Consider the following 13,548-nt stretch of genomic DNA (forward strand, 5'->3'; position numbering starts at 1 on the left):
CCAAGAGTGGGATCGACCAATTAGGGAAAGTTCAGGGGTTGGGTGACCCATCTGGAAGAGCGTTGTGTGCTCCCTCTAAGACAGGGGTTCTCAAACTGTGGGTTGGACCTCTCAGGGGGTCACAAGTTTCTTACATGGAGGGGTCATGAGCTGTCAGCCTCTAACCCAAACCCTGCTTTGCCTCCAGCATTTATAATAGTGCTAAATATATAAAAAGTGTTTTTAATTTATAAGGAGGGGTCACATTCAGAGGCTTTCTAGGTGGAAGTGGTCACTAGTACAGAAGTTTGAGAACCACTGCTCCAAGAACTCCTCCAACTACACTCTACCAATCAACACAGGTTCTAGCCCTATTGGACATCCCAGATGGGAACTGTGTACCAATCAGAATAGCTATAGCACAAGTTTGTAGCTGGAAACTCCACCATCTGGAGTTTAGTAAATGGCTGGTCAGCAGCAACATCCCTGGAAGCCCCTCACTGTGGTAAAGATGCCATATGTTTCAAGAACATATTTTCAGAAATTGTGGGAATGGTGAAAGGAAACATGGCAGCCTTCACTACCCCTGTGAGAACTATGGCATTTATTTTAGCTCTGAGAGTGCTTGGTCACTTGCAAAGGAAGTACAATATTAAAGACAGTTCTGAGGAGGAGAGAGTGGCCAAATGGAGCCCTGTAGCCCATCCATTGCTGAATATGGCAGAACCTGACACCGAGATCCATGTGATCGTGAGCCAGACTGACTAGGGTGATGCCCATCCAATATCTGAACCCATGGGGGAAAGTGACTAGGCCTCTTCAGCAACACCATTGGATAAGGTGAACTGAGGAGATGTTGCTTAGGTAAATAGATTCTAAAAAGTGGAGGTCAAGGGGGTGGTGGCTCTCAGGGATAAATTACAAATGGCTACACTTGCTCAGCAAATGTACCTCAGGAAGGCCTAATTCTTTCTAGAAGCTTCTGAGGATGTTACCAAAATACCTTATGGATACTGTGACAGACCCAGGCTAGTTAGGTGCAGGAGTCTGGTAGAAGGCAAATATATTGGTCACTGGATGAATAGTTTTCTGCTCCCTGCGTCACTAGAGCAGGGACTGCCCTAGAGCACTCAGGAGGCTGCTACAACCAATTAAGACAGGCAAGCTAATTAAGACACCTGGAGCCAATTAAGAACTTAGTAGAATCAATTATGGCAGGCAGGCTAATCAGGAAACCTGGTTTAAAAGGGACCTGCCATCAGTTAGTGGGGGGTTCACAAGGATCAGGCAATGAGCAGGGGTGCTGCTGGAGGACTGAGGAGTATAAGTGTTATCAGGCTTCAGGAGGAAGGTCCTGTGGTGTGGACAAAGAAGGTTCTGAGGGGACATGGTGACCAGTCAGCAAATGTGAAAAATTGGAATGCGGGTTGGGGGTAATAGGAGTCTATATGAGAAAAAGACCCCAAAATCAGGACTGTCCCTATAAAATTGGGACATCTGGTCACTCTGTGAGGGGAGGCCATGGGGAAGTAGCCCAGGGAGTGCTGCAGTCCACAGGGCCCTGGGCTGGAACCTGGTGTAGAGGATGGGCCTGGGTTCCCTCCATTCTGCCCAACAACCTATCTGACACAGGAGGAGTTGACCTGGTCTGTGAGACACACCAGAAGGGAAGGTCTAATTTGGAAAGGGATCTGGCCTGTCCCTGACCCACTAGGTGGGACAACAGAGACTGTGGAGATAGTTCTCCATTTCCCCCATGCTGGCCAGCAATGAGTTTAGCTGAGTGAATGGCAGGTTTGAGCCTCTAGCACAAGTGGCCAAACTGAGGGCTGTTGTGAACCTCTGAGGTGAGCAAATCCAACAGAAAGCGCAGGACCCACCAAGGCAGAGGAAGAACTTTGTCACAGTACCTAGTGGTGGATTTAAACGCTGCTACACCAGATGCTTATAGATTAGGAACTGGGCTTTTCCCTCACAATTAGCCAGAGGCTTATACTTTGAAAAGAACAACAGCTGGGTGTAAAGAGCAATGAATTATCATGAGGTCCCTTTCAACAGCCAAGGCTGCTGACTGAAAACATGTCTAGCTACATGAAGAGACACCTGGCCCTTTTAAAATTACCTAGCAAATCACCACCACTGCAAAGGAAAGCTATCGTGTGTTCAGCCTCTGATGATTTAATAGTGGCCATTTCAGAAATAGCAATCAGCAACTTAAAGAGAAACATCCCTTTGACACAAAATCAAGTGTGTGTGTGCAGAAAAAGAGAGACAATTTTATCAAAACTCTGTGTAATAAAAGGGTTTCTTTTAAAAGAAAGAAGCATCTCGTAAAACAGGCGGGGCATATATTGGACCTCTGTTAAGTTTTGTTATCCCTCTGATAATGGTGTATAAGAACATAAGAATGGCCTTACTGGGTCAGACCAAAGGTCCATTTAGCCTAGTATCCTGTCTATCGACAGTGGCCAGTGCCAGGTGCCCCAGAGGGAATGAACAGAACAGGTAATCATCAAGTGATCCATCCCTGTCGCTCATTCCCAGCATCTGGTAAACAAAGGCTAGGAACACCACTCCTGCCCATCCTGCCTAATGGCCTTTGATGGACCTATCCTCCATGAATTTATCTTTTTATTTTTTTAAACCCTGTTATGGTCTCGGCCTTCACAACATCCTCTGGCAAGGAGTTTCATAGGTTGACTGTGCACTGTATGAAGAAATACTTCCTTTTATTTGTTTTAATTTCATTTAGTGACCCTTGGTTCTTGTGGTGTTTACTACTTCTCATAAACACTTTCTTATCTACTTTCTCTATACCAGTCACAATTTTATAGACCTCAATCATATCTCCCCTTAGCGTTCTTTTTTCCAAGATGAAAAGTCCCAGTCTTATTTATCTCTCCTCATACGGAAGCCATTCCAATCCCTAATCATTTCTGTTGCCTTCTTCTGAACCTTTTCCAATTCCAATATATCTTTTTTGAGATGAGGTGACCACATCCCCACACAGTATTCAAGACGTGGGTGTACCATGGATTTATATAAAGGCAACATGATCTTTTCTGTCCTATTATCTATCCCAGGGGTAGGCAACCTATGGCACGAGTGCCAAAGATGGCATGTGAGCTGATTTTCAGTGGCACTCACACTGTCTGGGTCAAGAACACCACCGGTCCCGGGGCCTCTGCTGCCACCCTGGGGTACCGTCCATCGGCTCTGCTCAGCCTGCTGCCAGCCCCAGGTCACGGCCACTGGTCCGGGGGGCTCCGCTGCTGGTCTGGGGTACTGGCCGCTGGACCCCTGCCAGCCGGGGTTCTGGCCGCCAGCCCTGCTCAGCCTGCTGGTGGCCCTGGGTTCCAGCCACAGGTCTGGGGGGCACTTCTGTGAGCCTGGGGTCCCAGCCCAGGGCTCTGCTCCTGGCCTCAGCCTGGGCTCCTCAGCCGCCCCCAGCTGTGTCCCTCTAGCCCCAGCCTGGGGCAGTGAGGGGTGCAGACAGGGCCAAGAGGGGGCACAGCTCAGCATGGATTGCATGGAATCTTATTGCTGGCACGTGAAACCTTAAATTAGAGTGAATAAATGAAAATTCAGCACACCACTTCTGAAAGGTTGCTGATCCCGATCTATCCCTTCTTTAATTATTTCCAGAATTCTGTTCACTTTTTTGACTGCCTCTGCACATTTAGTGGATGTTTTCAGAGAACTATCCACAATGACTCCAAGCTCCTTCTTGAGTGGTAACAGCTAATTTAGACCTCATAATTTTATATGTATAGCTGGGTTCATGTTTTCCAATGTGCATTGCTTTGTATTTATCAACACTAAATTTCATCTGCCATTTTGTTGCCCAGTCACTCAGTTTTGCGAGAACGTTTATAGCTCTTTGCAGTCTGCCTGGGTCTTAACTATCTTTAGTAATTTTGTATCATCTGCAAATTTGTTGTGAGTTCAATCCTTGAGGGGGCCATTTAGGGATCTGGGGCAAAAATCTGTCTGGGGAGTGGTCCTGTTTTGAGCAGGTGGTTGGACTAGATGACCTCCTGAGGCCCCTTCCAACTCTGATATTCTATGATTCATCTGCATCGTTCATGAAGCAGAAGGAATCTTCATTCGGTGTGAATTTAATTTTCACATCCACACCGTTCAACAGAGGTTTTCTTGAAAAACACAGATTGCTGTGTAGATGACCCAACAACTCTATGTTTCTGTTCTGGGCCATCAGATTTACCTGTGTTATTATTAACAAAATGGATGTTGGTTGAACAATTTGCTTTAAAGTTTGTTTAAAAAATCTTTTCCCCAATCAGTTTGTAACTTTTGAGACATGTGACCTTTGTTGAAAGTAGTTTTAAAGCCCTTTGATACTTGACCACCTGTCTTACCTTTCAGGCGGAAGGCCCAGGAGTATTTAGACAGAATGCCTATCGCTGTTAAGCCTAAAAACACAGTTGCGTATGGAGACCTGCAGCATAACCACCAAGTCTGCCTGCCATTATGCAACCACATCTGAAACAATAGTCTTGTTTATTATAGAACATGTTTTAAAACATACCTTTACACAGTAAATGTAATATGATGTAACTACACGGGCACAGTGAGGTTCCAACAACCATGTTTACTAACTATATACTATATGCAAAAATATACCATAAGCAAGGACAGCAATGAGGAGATCCTGTCCAATTTGGTCTCTAGTCTATGGATATACATGCACAGGCATGCTTTATACTAAAAGTAAGACTTACCTGCCATGCCTCAACCTTCTTAATGTCTGCACATGATCCATTGGTGAAGAGGCCTTTTCCGGGGGTACACGTGTATATATCCTGCAAAGCATGAGCAATGGAGTACACTGCCAAGTACACATTATAAGATATCCGTAGATGTGTAAAGTCCATGTATGGTGTCTCTACATTGGTGATGTTCTCTTCCCCTGTGCATGGGGGTCGGAAGGCAGCTGTGCTATTTCCAACTCCACTTCCTTCTTCATGGCCCTTGTGGAAAGAGGCTGAAGCTGGGTGATTCTTGGACCCTTCTGGGAGGTAGCAGTTAAAGGTCTCCTCCCAAAACTCCTTGACAAAGCCATTGTTGGTAGATTTCTTGGGATGCACTTTCTGTAGAAACTCACGAAAGCCCGGGATCTGCCCTGCCTTCAGTGCAAACCCAATGGTACCTCCAATGACATGGAAGAACTCTGGCATGGCTATCAGGGAAGAACTGGCCCAAGCCTCACTTGCCAGCCAGATCTTGCCAGTTATGTTACGCCTGACTATCTCCTTGATGAGGGGTTCCAGGTCCGGTCCACTGGAGAAGACAACAATCACTTTAGCACTGGAGTTCTGGATGACCTCCACCACTTGCTGGATCTCCTCCTCCACTGAGTACTGGGAGATGAGTTCACTGAAATCAATGCAGATGTCCCTTTCCTCTGCCTCCTCCCGGAACTTCTCAATCCCTGGACGACCATAGTCATCATCAGCTGCAATTGTTCCCACCCAGTTCCACCGGAAGTACTCAATGATATCTGCCATTGCAGTGGCCTGGTGCTCATCATTGGGGATTGTGCGGAGGAAAGACTTGAATTGGTTTTTGTTGCTCAGAAGTCGGCTGGATGAGGCATAACTGACCTGTAGGAGGACAAGGAGCAAGCAGTATGGCTCATTAAGTAAGCTGTGTGGAGATAAATTACCTAGTCTTGTTTTAGGGTAACCATCTAGATGCATAATCTGAGATGGCGATGCTCTGCCAGCCACTTACTCTTGGGCATGTACAGTGCCTGAAAGTACATTTTAAGATGGGGGAAACTGAAATTTGGGTATGTTCTTGTGGTAATAAATGACCTGCAGAAACATGTGTGCTCAGTATGTCCCAGAGCTAGATAAGTGGGGCAGACATATGTGCACCTCATGGGTCAGAGATCTGGGGAAATGGGGCAGAAACACATAGAAACACAGACTGGGGGAAATGGACAGAGATGTGTGCCATTGGTGGATCACACAAGCAAGCCTCTGCACTTCTTGCCAGATCTGGAAAAACAAGAATTTGTCATTAGAGTAAACTAAGAATGTATACATCATTTCAGATAAAATACAAACGGTCCCTCCCTGAATATGGTACCTACAGACTTCCATTATCATCACAACCTCAACTACACTACTGGCCTCCTGAAATCCTTCCCCCACTCCCTTCCCCTTGCATTCCATTATGCGGACTTAGCTATGAGTCAACAGATCTCCATGCGATACCGTCGCCAACTATTATTTCAGTCTAGGTGCAAGAGGTGTGTGAGAAACCAGAAATGATATGGACCTGTGGGTAGTATTAAATAGTTTTCATGTAAACTCAAAATATCCATGGTCAAACTCAAAAAATCAGTAGTGTGGTAGTTAGTGAATCCATGGTCACAGTGCACTGAGTTTTGCAATTAAAGTGGAATTTCAATTTCTTTGTTAGGGCTGCAAACAGATGTTTTTTTCCTAACCAAATTTGTACCACTTACTCGTAGGGGATAGATTAAATCTTCTAGAAACTTAGAAGAAACAGCACTGACTAGTATAGGGATTTGAAAGAGTTAAAATTACTCCTCTGAAATTTCAGGACTGATGTTTAACTTTTCTGAGGACTCCTAATGTACAAGTGTCTTTGCTTTAGCATTTCAGACTTTGAAAGATGAAAAAAACACATAAAATCTGATTTTATTCATCTAAAAGAATTTAAGAACAAAAGCCCAGGTCCACAAAGGTGCATAAGTACCTAAACGCCAGACTTAGTCAAATAAGACTGTGGTTTAGGATCCTAAATCCCAGTTTTAGGCTTCACTGTGATCCACAAAACTCCTGCCATATGCTGTAGGTGCCTAAGCTCAATCAGTGTCTTAAGTTCTTGCGGTAAAAGTTCCTTAGGTGCCTGCCTCTGGACATGCCTCACTCAAGGTGTCCAGACACCAATCTCCTGCCTAAGCCCCAGAGCGATCCATGAACTGGGGAAAGACAGGCAGGGGTCACCTACCGGATCAGGTCCCATTCAAAATTTGGCAGAAAAAGGGCATAAGGTGGTGGTACCCACCTTATAACTTTTAGTCAAACGGTTAGCGTGCTCACCTTGGGAAGACCCAAGTTCAATTCCCCCATCCCTGCCTAAAGGGGAGAAATGATTTGAACAGGGGTCTCCCACTGCTCAGGAGAGTGCACTAAACACTGAGATATTTTGAGGCAAGGGTTTTCTCTATCTCTTCCGTTGAAGCTGTTCTACTGTGGATAAATACTTAAGTCATTGGGCCAGAGAGAGAAAAAGAGAGTGACTCTGTAGCCTAGTAGCTAGGTCACTGAGCTGGGAGACCCTGTGTCCCCTGTTCCAGTGACTCTCTAATTATTTATACACAGTGGAAAAACTTCAATAAGAGACACTAAGCAAGTCCCCCACATCAGAATATCCATACCTGAGCAGCTAGAGCATGCACCTGAGAGGTTCAAATTCCTTCTCCTCCTTAGGTAGAAGGGTGACCTGATTATAGGTCTCTAATATCCTAGGTGAGTGCTCTAACCACTGGGCTAAAAGCTAGCAGGAGGGCACCTCCACAACCACTTGCTGTTTTGTGTGGTGTGAGAGAGGTGCCTAACTTATATGACTCCAGAAGAAGGGCTCCTGATTGTAAACCACATGCAGAGACACACACCTATCTCTGTGAAAGGGGCAGGCTTTGGAGTCCCATTGGCTAGCTTAGGCAGCTCCCTGTGTAATGTGCTGGCTTTTGTGGACGACATTTGAAGATGCCTGTTTCTTCCAGTTCATTGCATAGGGAGCCTAGGTGCCTAACCTCACTTTGTGGATCACAATACTGGTTCCTGTGATTTTTCTAGCACTATTGTTTCTTACTATTTCTTTTGCAAAAGCCAATAGATTAAAAAATGCCTTATGCTGATGTGTAAAATTTTGCATGCTAAAATGCTGGCATTTAAAATTTTATATGTCAACTCTTCTGAGAGAGAAAAGAGAGAACCTGGCTAGTGAAGAATATTCCCAGCACTGCTCCTCCTCAGGTGCACAGAAAATTAGCACCTCTTCTGAACACCTCAGGATGTGCCCAGTAGCAGGACTCTTATCTCCATAACACCTTCTAAAGTGAGTAGGGAGCACAGGAGAGGAGTTCCATGCCTGTGCACCTCATAAGGTACTCAGTAGCTGAGCTCTTTTTTGTTATTTTTAGGACTGCAGAACAAGAGTTGCCCTTCTGTTCACTTTTTAAGGTGCAAAGAAGGCGAGTTCCTCTGTGCAACTCCAAAGAGCTACAACTTATACCAGTGTAAATCAGGAACACTGGTGTCAAATTGATGCAAGAGAAGGATCAGTTTCAACACGTTTGTGTTTATTAAGTTGGCAGAGTGGAACTGATGTCTAATTATTCCTTAACTTTTTTTAGGGTTTTTCTTTGTATTATGTGTTTTTTTAATTAAAAATAATCTGAAGTTGCCAATTCTCTCTGCATAACATCTCTAAGATACAGCCTTCCTTATTCACACAAACAGCTAAGAGTCTCATCCAAGCTCTCTCATCTCATCTACTGCAAATATCCTTCCCTCTGGCCTTGACAAAGCCAGTCTTTCCCCACTCATATTCTGAATGGTCAGAATGCTGCTGCAAAGACCATTTTCCTAGCCTTTCCTTGCTTTGACCATATCACCCCTCACCTTTGCATCCCTCCACTAGCTCCCCTTTCTCTAGCCCATCAACCACGAGTTGCTTGTCTTCACTTGCAAGGGCCTTCACAGCCTATTCCCCATCACCTATCATCCCTCATTCAGTATCACGAATTCCTGCCTCTGATAGGCCCTTAATGCCAGCCTCCACTGCTCACTTGTTAAATTTTCAAAGAAACATCTTCATGCTTTCCCTCATGCTGCCCACATACTTGGGACGTGCTCCGATTAACCATCCACAAAGCTGCTTAATTGTTTTCCTTCAAATCCCTCCTCAAAACTCTTCTGTGCTGTGATGCCTACAAAACACTTGTTAGACTGTTATTGTGGAGAGATCACTGCCTATCATGCTGACCAATACTGTCTCATTGTTTCCTGGTACTCCTCCATCAGTCTATATCCAGCTCTTGTCTCTCGTCTTATCCTTTGATTATAAGCTCCTTGGGGCAGAGGTGTATTTTTGTTCTGTGTCTGTACAGCACCTAACACAATGGGATCCTGGTCCATGACTAGAGCTCCTAGGCATTAGGGTAATTCAAATAATAATGGTCTTTCTACACAGAGACCCACAAGGGTGGGAGCGGTACAAGCATAACTGATGGATATAGAACGTCACAGTATGAGCACTTGGCAAAGAGAAGGAGGCCCTATTTAGGAGTATAGTTCTGTTCTGTGCAGGGGACTGGTGACTGCCACACACAGGAAGGACTTGCAGTAGACAGAGGCAGGAAGGACTCCACCCAGCCTGAAATGCTGATGAACATCGGGCTCACAGAATGGGTGAGCTAAGCTCTGACTAGGGGAACCCTGTGTCTCAGCATTTTTGTTATTTTCAAAAATCTGTAACTGTGAAACGTCTTAAGAGTAAAGTCACTGTGATTAAAAAAATTCTTTGTTACACCTGGGTTCCTTACTTTCCTGTCACATTGTCCCTGAAGGGATTAAATGAGTAAGCCAAAGAGTCCACAGACAAGAGAGCATATATAAGCAACTAGGGGGGCAGGAGGACTGACTGGTTTCAGGTTATTGAACAGCTGGACAACAGCATCCTAGAGAAGGTCTGCAGACAAGGAGCCTGAGCCTGGGAGTGTCCCCTAAAGTCTCAGAGCTAGAAACAGTGACTAGACTCTACAGAAACTCCTTGGCTTAGAATCACTTGGGGTCCAATTATACCTCTACTCTAATGTAACGCTGTCCTCGGGAACCAAAAAAATCTTACCGAGTTCTATCGAACTTGCTTTGATCTTCCGGAGAGCGCAGCCCTGCTCCCCCCAGAGCGCTGCTTTAATGCATTATATCCAAATTCATGTTATATCAGGTCGTGTTATATCAGGGTAGAGATGCACTTGATCCACTAGCAACACGCTGGTAACTGTATAGTGGGGTTATGGGACCAGTTTGTAACAGCTGACATGCACCACATTTTAGGTCACACTATTTACTGACTGAAAAATCATCTCTGAAGGAAGATCAGAGGGGCAAGAAGATATTTATATTTGTGCTAAAGTATTCAAGTGTAAATGTTATGCTAAAACTTTGTTGTAATGCACATATTACAAATCAAATTTTAATTCCATAAATGTTTGTAATGACAGCAGTTTGTAGAAGACTGCGTAGCAAGACACATGATGAGATTTAATAGCATTTGTTTATTTAAGGCCTAGGTTAATTTTTTGAATGACCATGAATTCCCACTGTTGATAACAATGAATGGTCATTGGGCCATAGAAGAAGAGGGAGAATGATTCTACAGAGTGTGTGGCGGTGGGCGGGCACTCACCTACGATGTGGGAGACCCAGTTTCAAGTCCCTGATCCAATGACCATTTAATTATTTATAAACAGTGGAAAAGCTTCAACAGAACAGACTGAGGAAATCCCACACTAGACTGTGTGGCTCATGCATTTTCCTAATAAGTAAGAGACTCAAATTTAAATCCCTTTTCCTCATCGGGGGTTGGGGTGGAGATTGAAGCCAGGTCTCTCACATCCCTGAGCAGTGCCCTAACCACTGGCCTAAAAGTTATAAAGAAGGCACTTCCTGCTCCTCCATTCATCTTGTGAAGCTAGTCTTCCTTTGCTTCTGTTAAAACACCCAAAATTGAAACTACAAATTTTAAGCTGAATTGAAACAAAATATTTTGTTTGGACTCCATGTGAATTATTTTCCATGTTTTCAACCAGTCAAAAATGATGAAAAATGTATTGTTTGGTTTGACTCAAAATGAACCTTTTTCTGATTTTTAAGAAATGCCAGTGAAACAAAAAATTCACCCAGCTCTAGCAACAAGCCAATTGCCTATAATGACTGGCAACTGTGAATGATTTATTTGAACTAGGGGTATTCAGGGGACTAAATCACTGAAGAGAATGCCAATGAGATATATATCTGGTAATCATAGGTTTTGTCTAATCCAGATTGCTTGTGGCTGGAAGTTGTTGCCATCTGTTGGCTTCTTGGTGGCCTTAGGCTTTATGAAATGAGTTGGATGCATTTCAATCCAATTCCCAGCTGCACAAATGTTCACATCACAAAAAAACAATGCAATTTGTAGTAACTGACCTTCTTGTTGGCAGTCTCAACAGAGAGGTAAAGGAAAGAATGGACTGAACTCCTTTTGTGCTTCTAAAGGTGGTCCTGCTAGGGCAAACTGGCAGAGAGTGGTAAATGGAAGCTTGCACTGCCATTGCCCAAGGCTGTACCTATTCAGTCAGAACACACAGACCTGGTAATTCTGGAGAGTGAAATCTAGCACATTTCACCAACAAAAATATTGAGTCCTCCATAACATAAAATATTTATGAAAGGAATAGGTTGTGTACATCATATAAATCGACCACGTTGTTTTGTTGTGTGTTGTTGTTAGTGTCTGTGAGAGTCGCATAAGGGTGCTGTCTATCTCATGGCACTTTCAGGGCCTGTACTACAAGCTCTTACCAGGGCAGCTCACAGTTAGGCCTTCCATGCTAAAACTGTTTGTGTCTGTAATAGAGAAAGGACTACAAGGAGCTAGGATCACATTAGGTTGTAATACAATTCCTGAATACGGTTCAGTAAGTTTGTTTTTCTGTCCATACTACTAACAATTAGCTATTTTACAAAATAGTTTCACCTAACTTTGCCCTGGCCTGGTGAGACTAAAGAGTAGACAGGCCAGGCCCTAAGATCTAACCCACCTTGTAAGCTAAACAAGAGAAAAATATGCAGTACCTGAGGTATGTAAAAGAGTCCCAGCAGATTGGCCACTGCGGTGGAGATCCCAGAGCCGGTTGCCCCCACTACTGCAATGGTAGAAGGGATGTGGTCTGAGCAGTTGCAGAACTCATCCAGGTTCAGGGAGTCTATCTTGTTCTGGGCCACAAAACTCAGTGTGGCCTCCAGGGCTTTGGAGACAGTGTTGCAGGTATCAAATATCCTGTATCCCAAGGTCATGTTGGGAAGGAGGGTCGGGCTACTGTTTATTTCCTCTATGGCAAAGATCATAGCCTGCAACCACCGGAAACCTCGGAAATTATACCTACAAATGGGTGAGAAATAAAAATAAGAGAGAGTAGGAGGCAGAGAAAGAGAGGGGGAGACATTGTATGGATGAGAGAGACAGTGAACAAGAGAGCATGTGAGCAAGAGAGAGATTGAGAGATTGTGTGTGTGTGTGTGTGTGTGTGTGTGTGTGTGTGTGTGTGTGTGAGAAAGAGAGAGAGAGAGAGAGAGAGAAAAAAAAATTGGAGGTTTTAGATATGAAAATCAAAAGCACAGTATAGTGTGAAGAGCCCAGTCATACATCCGACTGTATTTAATGGAGAGTTTTACTATTGACTTCTGTCAGTGCAGGAAAAGGTCCCTGAAAAAGATGGACCTAAACTGCAAGATTTGGATCAAGACTTCGAACTTTCACATTTGGGAGTGGGTTGGATTTGAGGATCTGGTTCTCATCCAGAGCTGGCTGTGGCTTTCTAACCCCACACAGAGTCTAGGGAAGATGAAGGAGATCAGGTCTGGAGTGCTGGTTGGCATCTCTTGTACCTTGGAGACCTTCCAGATACAAAATAATTACTGTACTTAGTTCCCAGATCTAACTTGGGTACATATGGTCATTGGCCACTGTCAGAGGACAGGATACTAGCTTCATGGACCTTTGGTCTGATCCAGTATGGCCATTCTTATGTTCTAATGTTAATTACTGCCAGGCATTCACATCACAAACACTGAATGGATGGCCTTTCACAACACTCATGCAAAAAAGGTCAGTATCAATATGCCTGTTCTACAAATGGAGAAACGGATGCTCAGAGAGGGGAAGTGACTTTCAAGTCTACAGGAAAAACAGGAATGGTGTGTAAATTTTCAAAAGTCCCAAAGTGGGATTTATGCTCCTAAGTGTCTGACTTTTGAAAATAGGATATATGCTCCTAAATTATTTAGATGGTTTTGAAAAATTTAACAAGAATACAGAAGTCCTGGGTCCCAATCTAGTGCTTTAACTACAGTCTTCCACTGTTATAATGGTCAAGGCAGTTGCCTTTATATAGGAGTTCAGAACCTTGCAAGTAGATCTTGGCAGGGAACTCCATGACTCATTGATGTTTAAGGAGTGCCTCATAAGACTGCTGCTACCACTCTGCTCTGGAATGGCTAAGCCATATTTCAGGCCTGCTTTTACAGACTCATAGACTTTAAGGTCAGAAGGGACCAATATGATCATCTAGTCCGACCTCCTGCACAAAGCAGGCCACAGAATCCTACCCATCCACTTCTATAACAAACTCCTAACCTATGTCTGAGTTATTGAAGTCTTCACATTGTGGTTTGAAGACCTCAAGCTGCAGACAATCCACCAGCAAGTGACCCATGCCCCACGCTGCAGAGGAAGGCGAAA

The 13,548-nt window shown here is 44.2% G+C and overlaps 1 protein-coding gene across 2 annotated transcripts in view; it reads right to left on the minus strand.

Moving 5' to 3' along the window:
• CASR (calcium sensing receptor) overlaps positions 1-13,548 on the minus strand; it is a 189,796-nt gene that overhangs the window by 68,311 nt on the left and 107,937 nt on the right. For both annotated transcript variants that reach the window (XM_075071557.1, XM_075071559.1), the window contains 2 exons: positions 11,883-12,189; positions 4,722-5,603 (listed from right to left, as the gene is read on the minus strand). In XM_075071557.1, the coding sequence (XP_074927658.1) occupies positions 4,722-5,603; positions 11,883-12,189 (1,189 nt within the window). The remainder of the gene's footprint in view (positions 1-4,721; positions 5,604-11,882; positions 12,190-13,548) is intronic.

The sequence above is a fragment of the Chelonoidis abingdonii genome, chromosome 1 (assembly GCF_003597395.2).
Source record: "Chelonoidis abingdonii isolate Lonesome George chromosome 1, CheloAbing_2.0, whole genome shotgun sequence".
NCBI lineage: Eukaryota > Metazoa > Chordata > Testudines > Testudinidae > Chelonoidis > Chelonoidis abingdonii.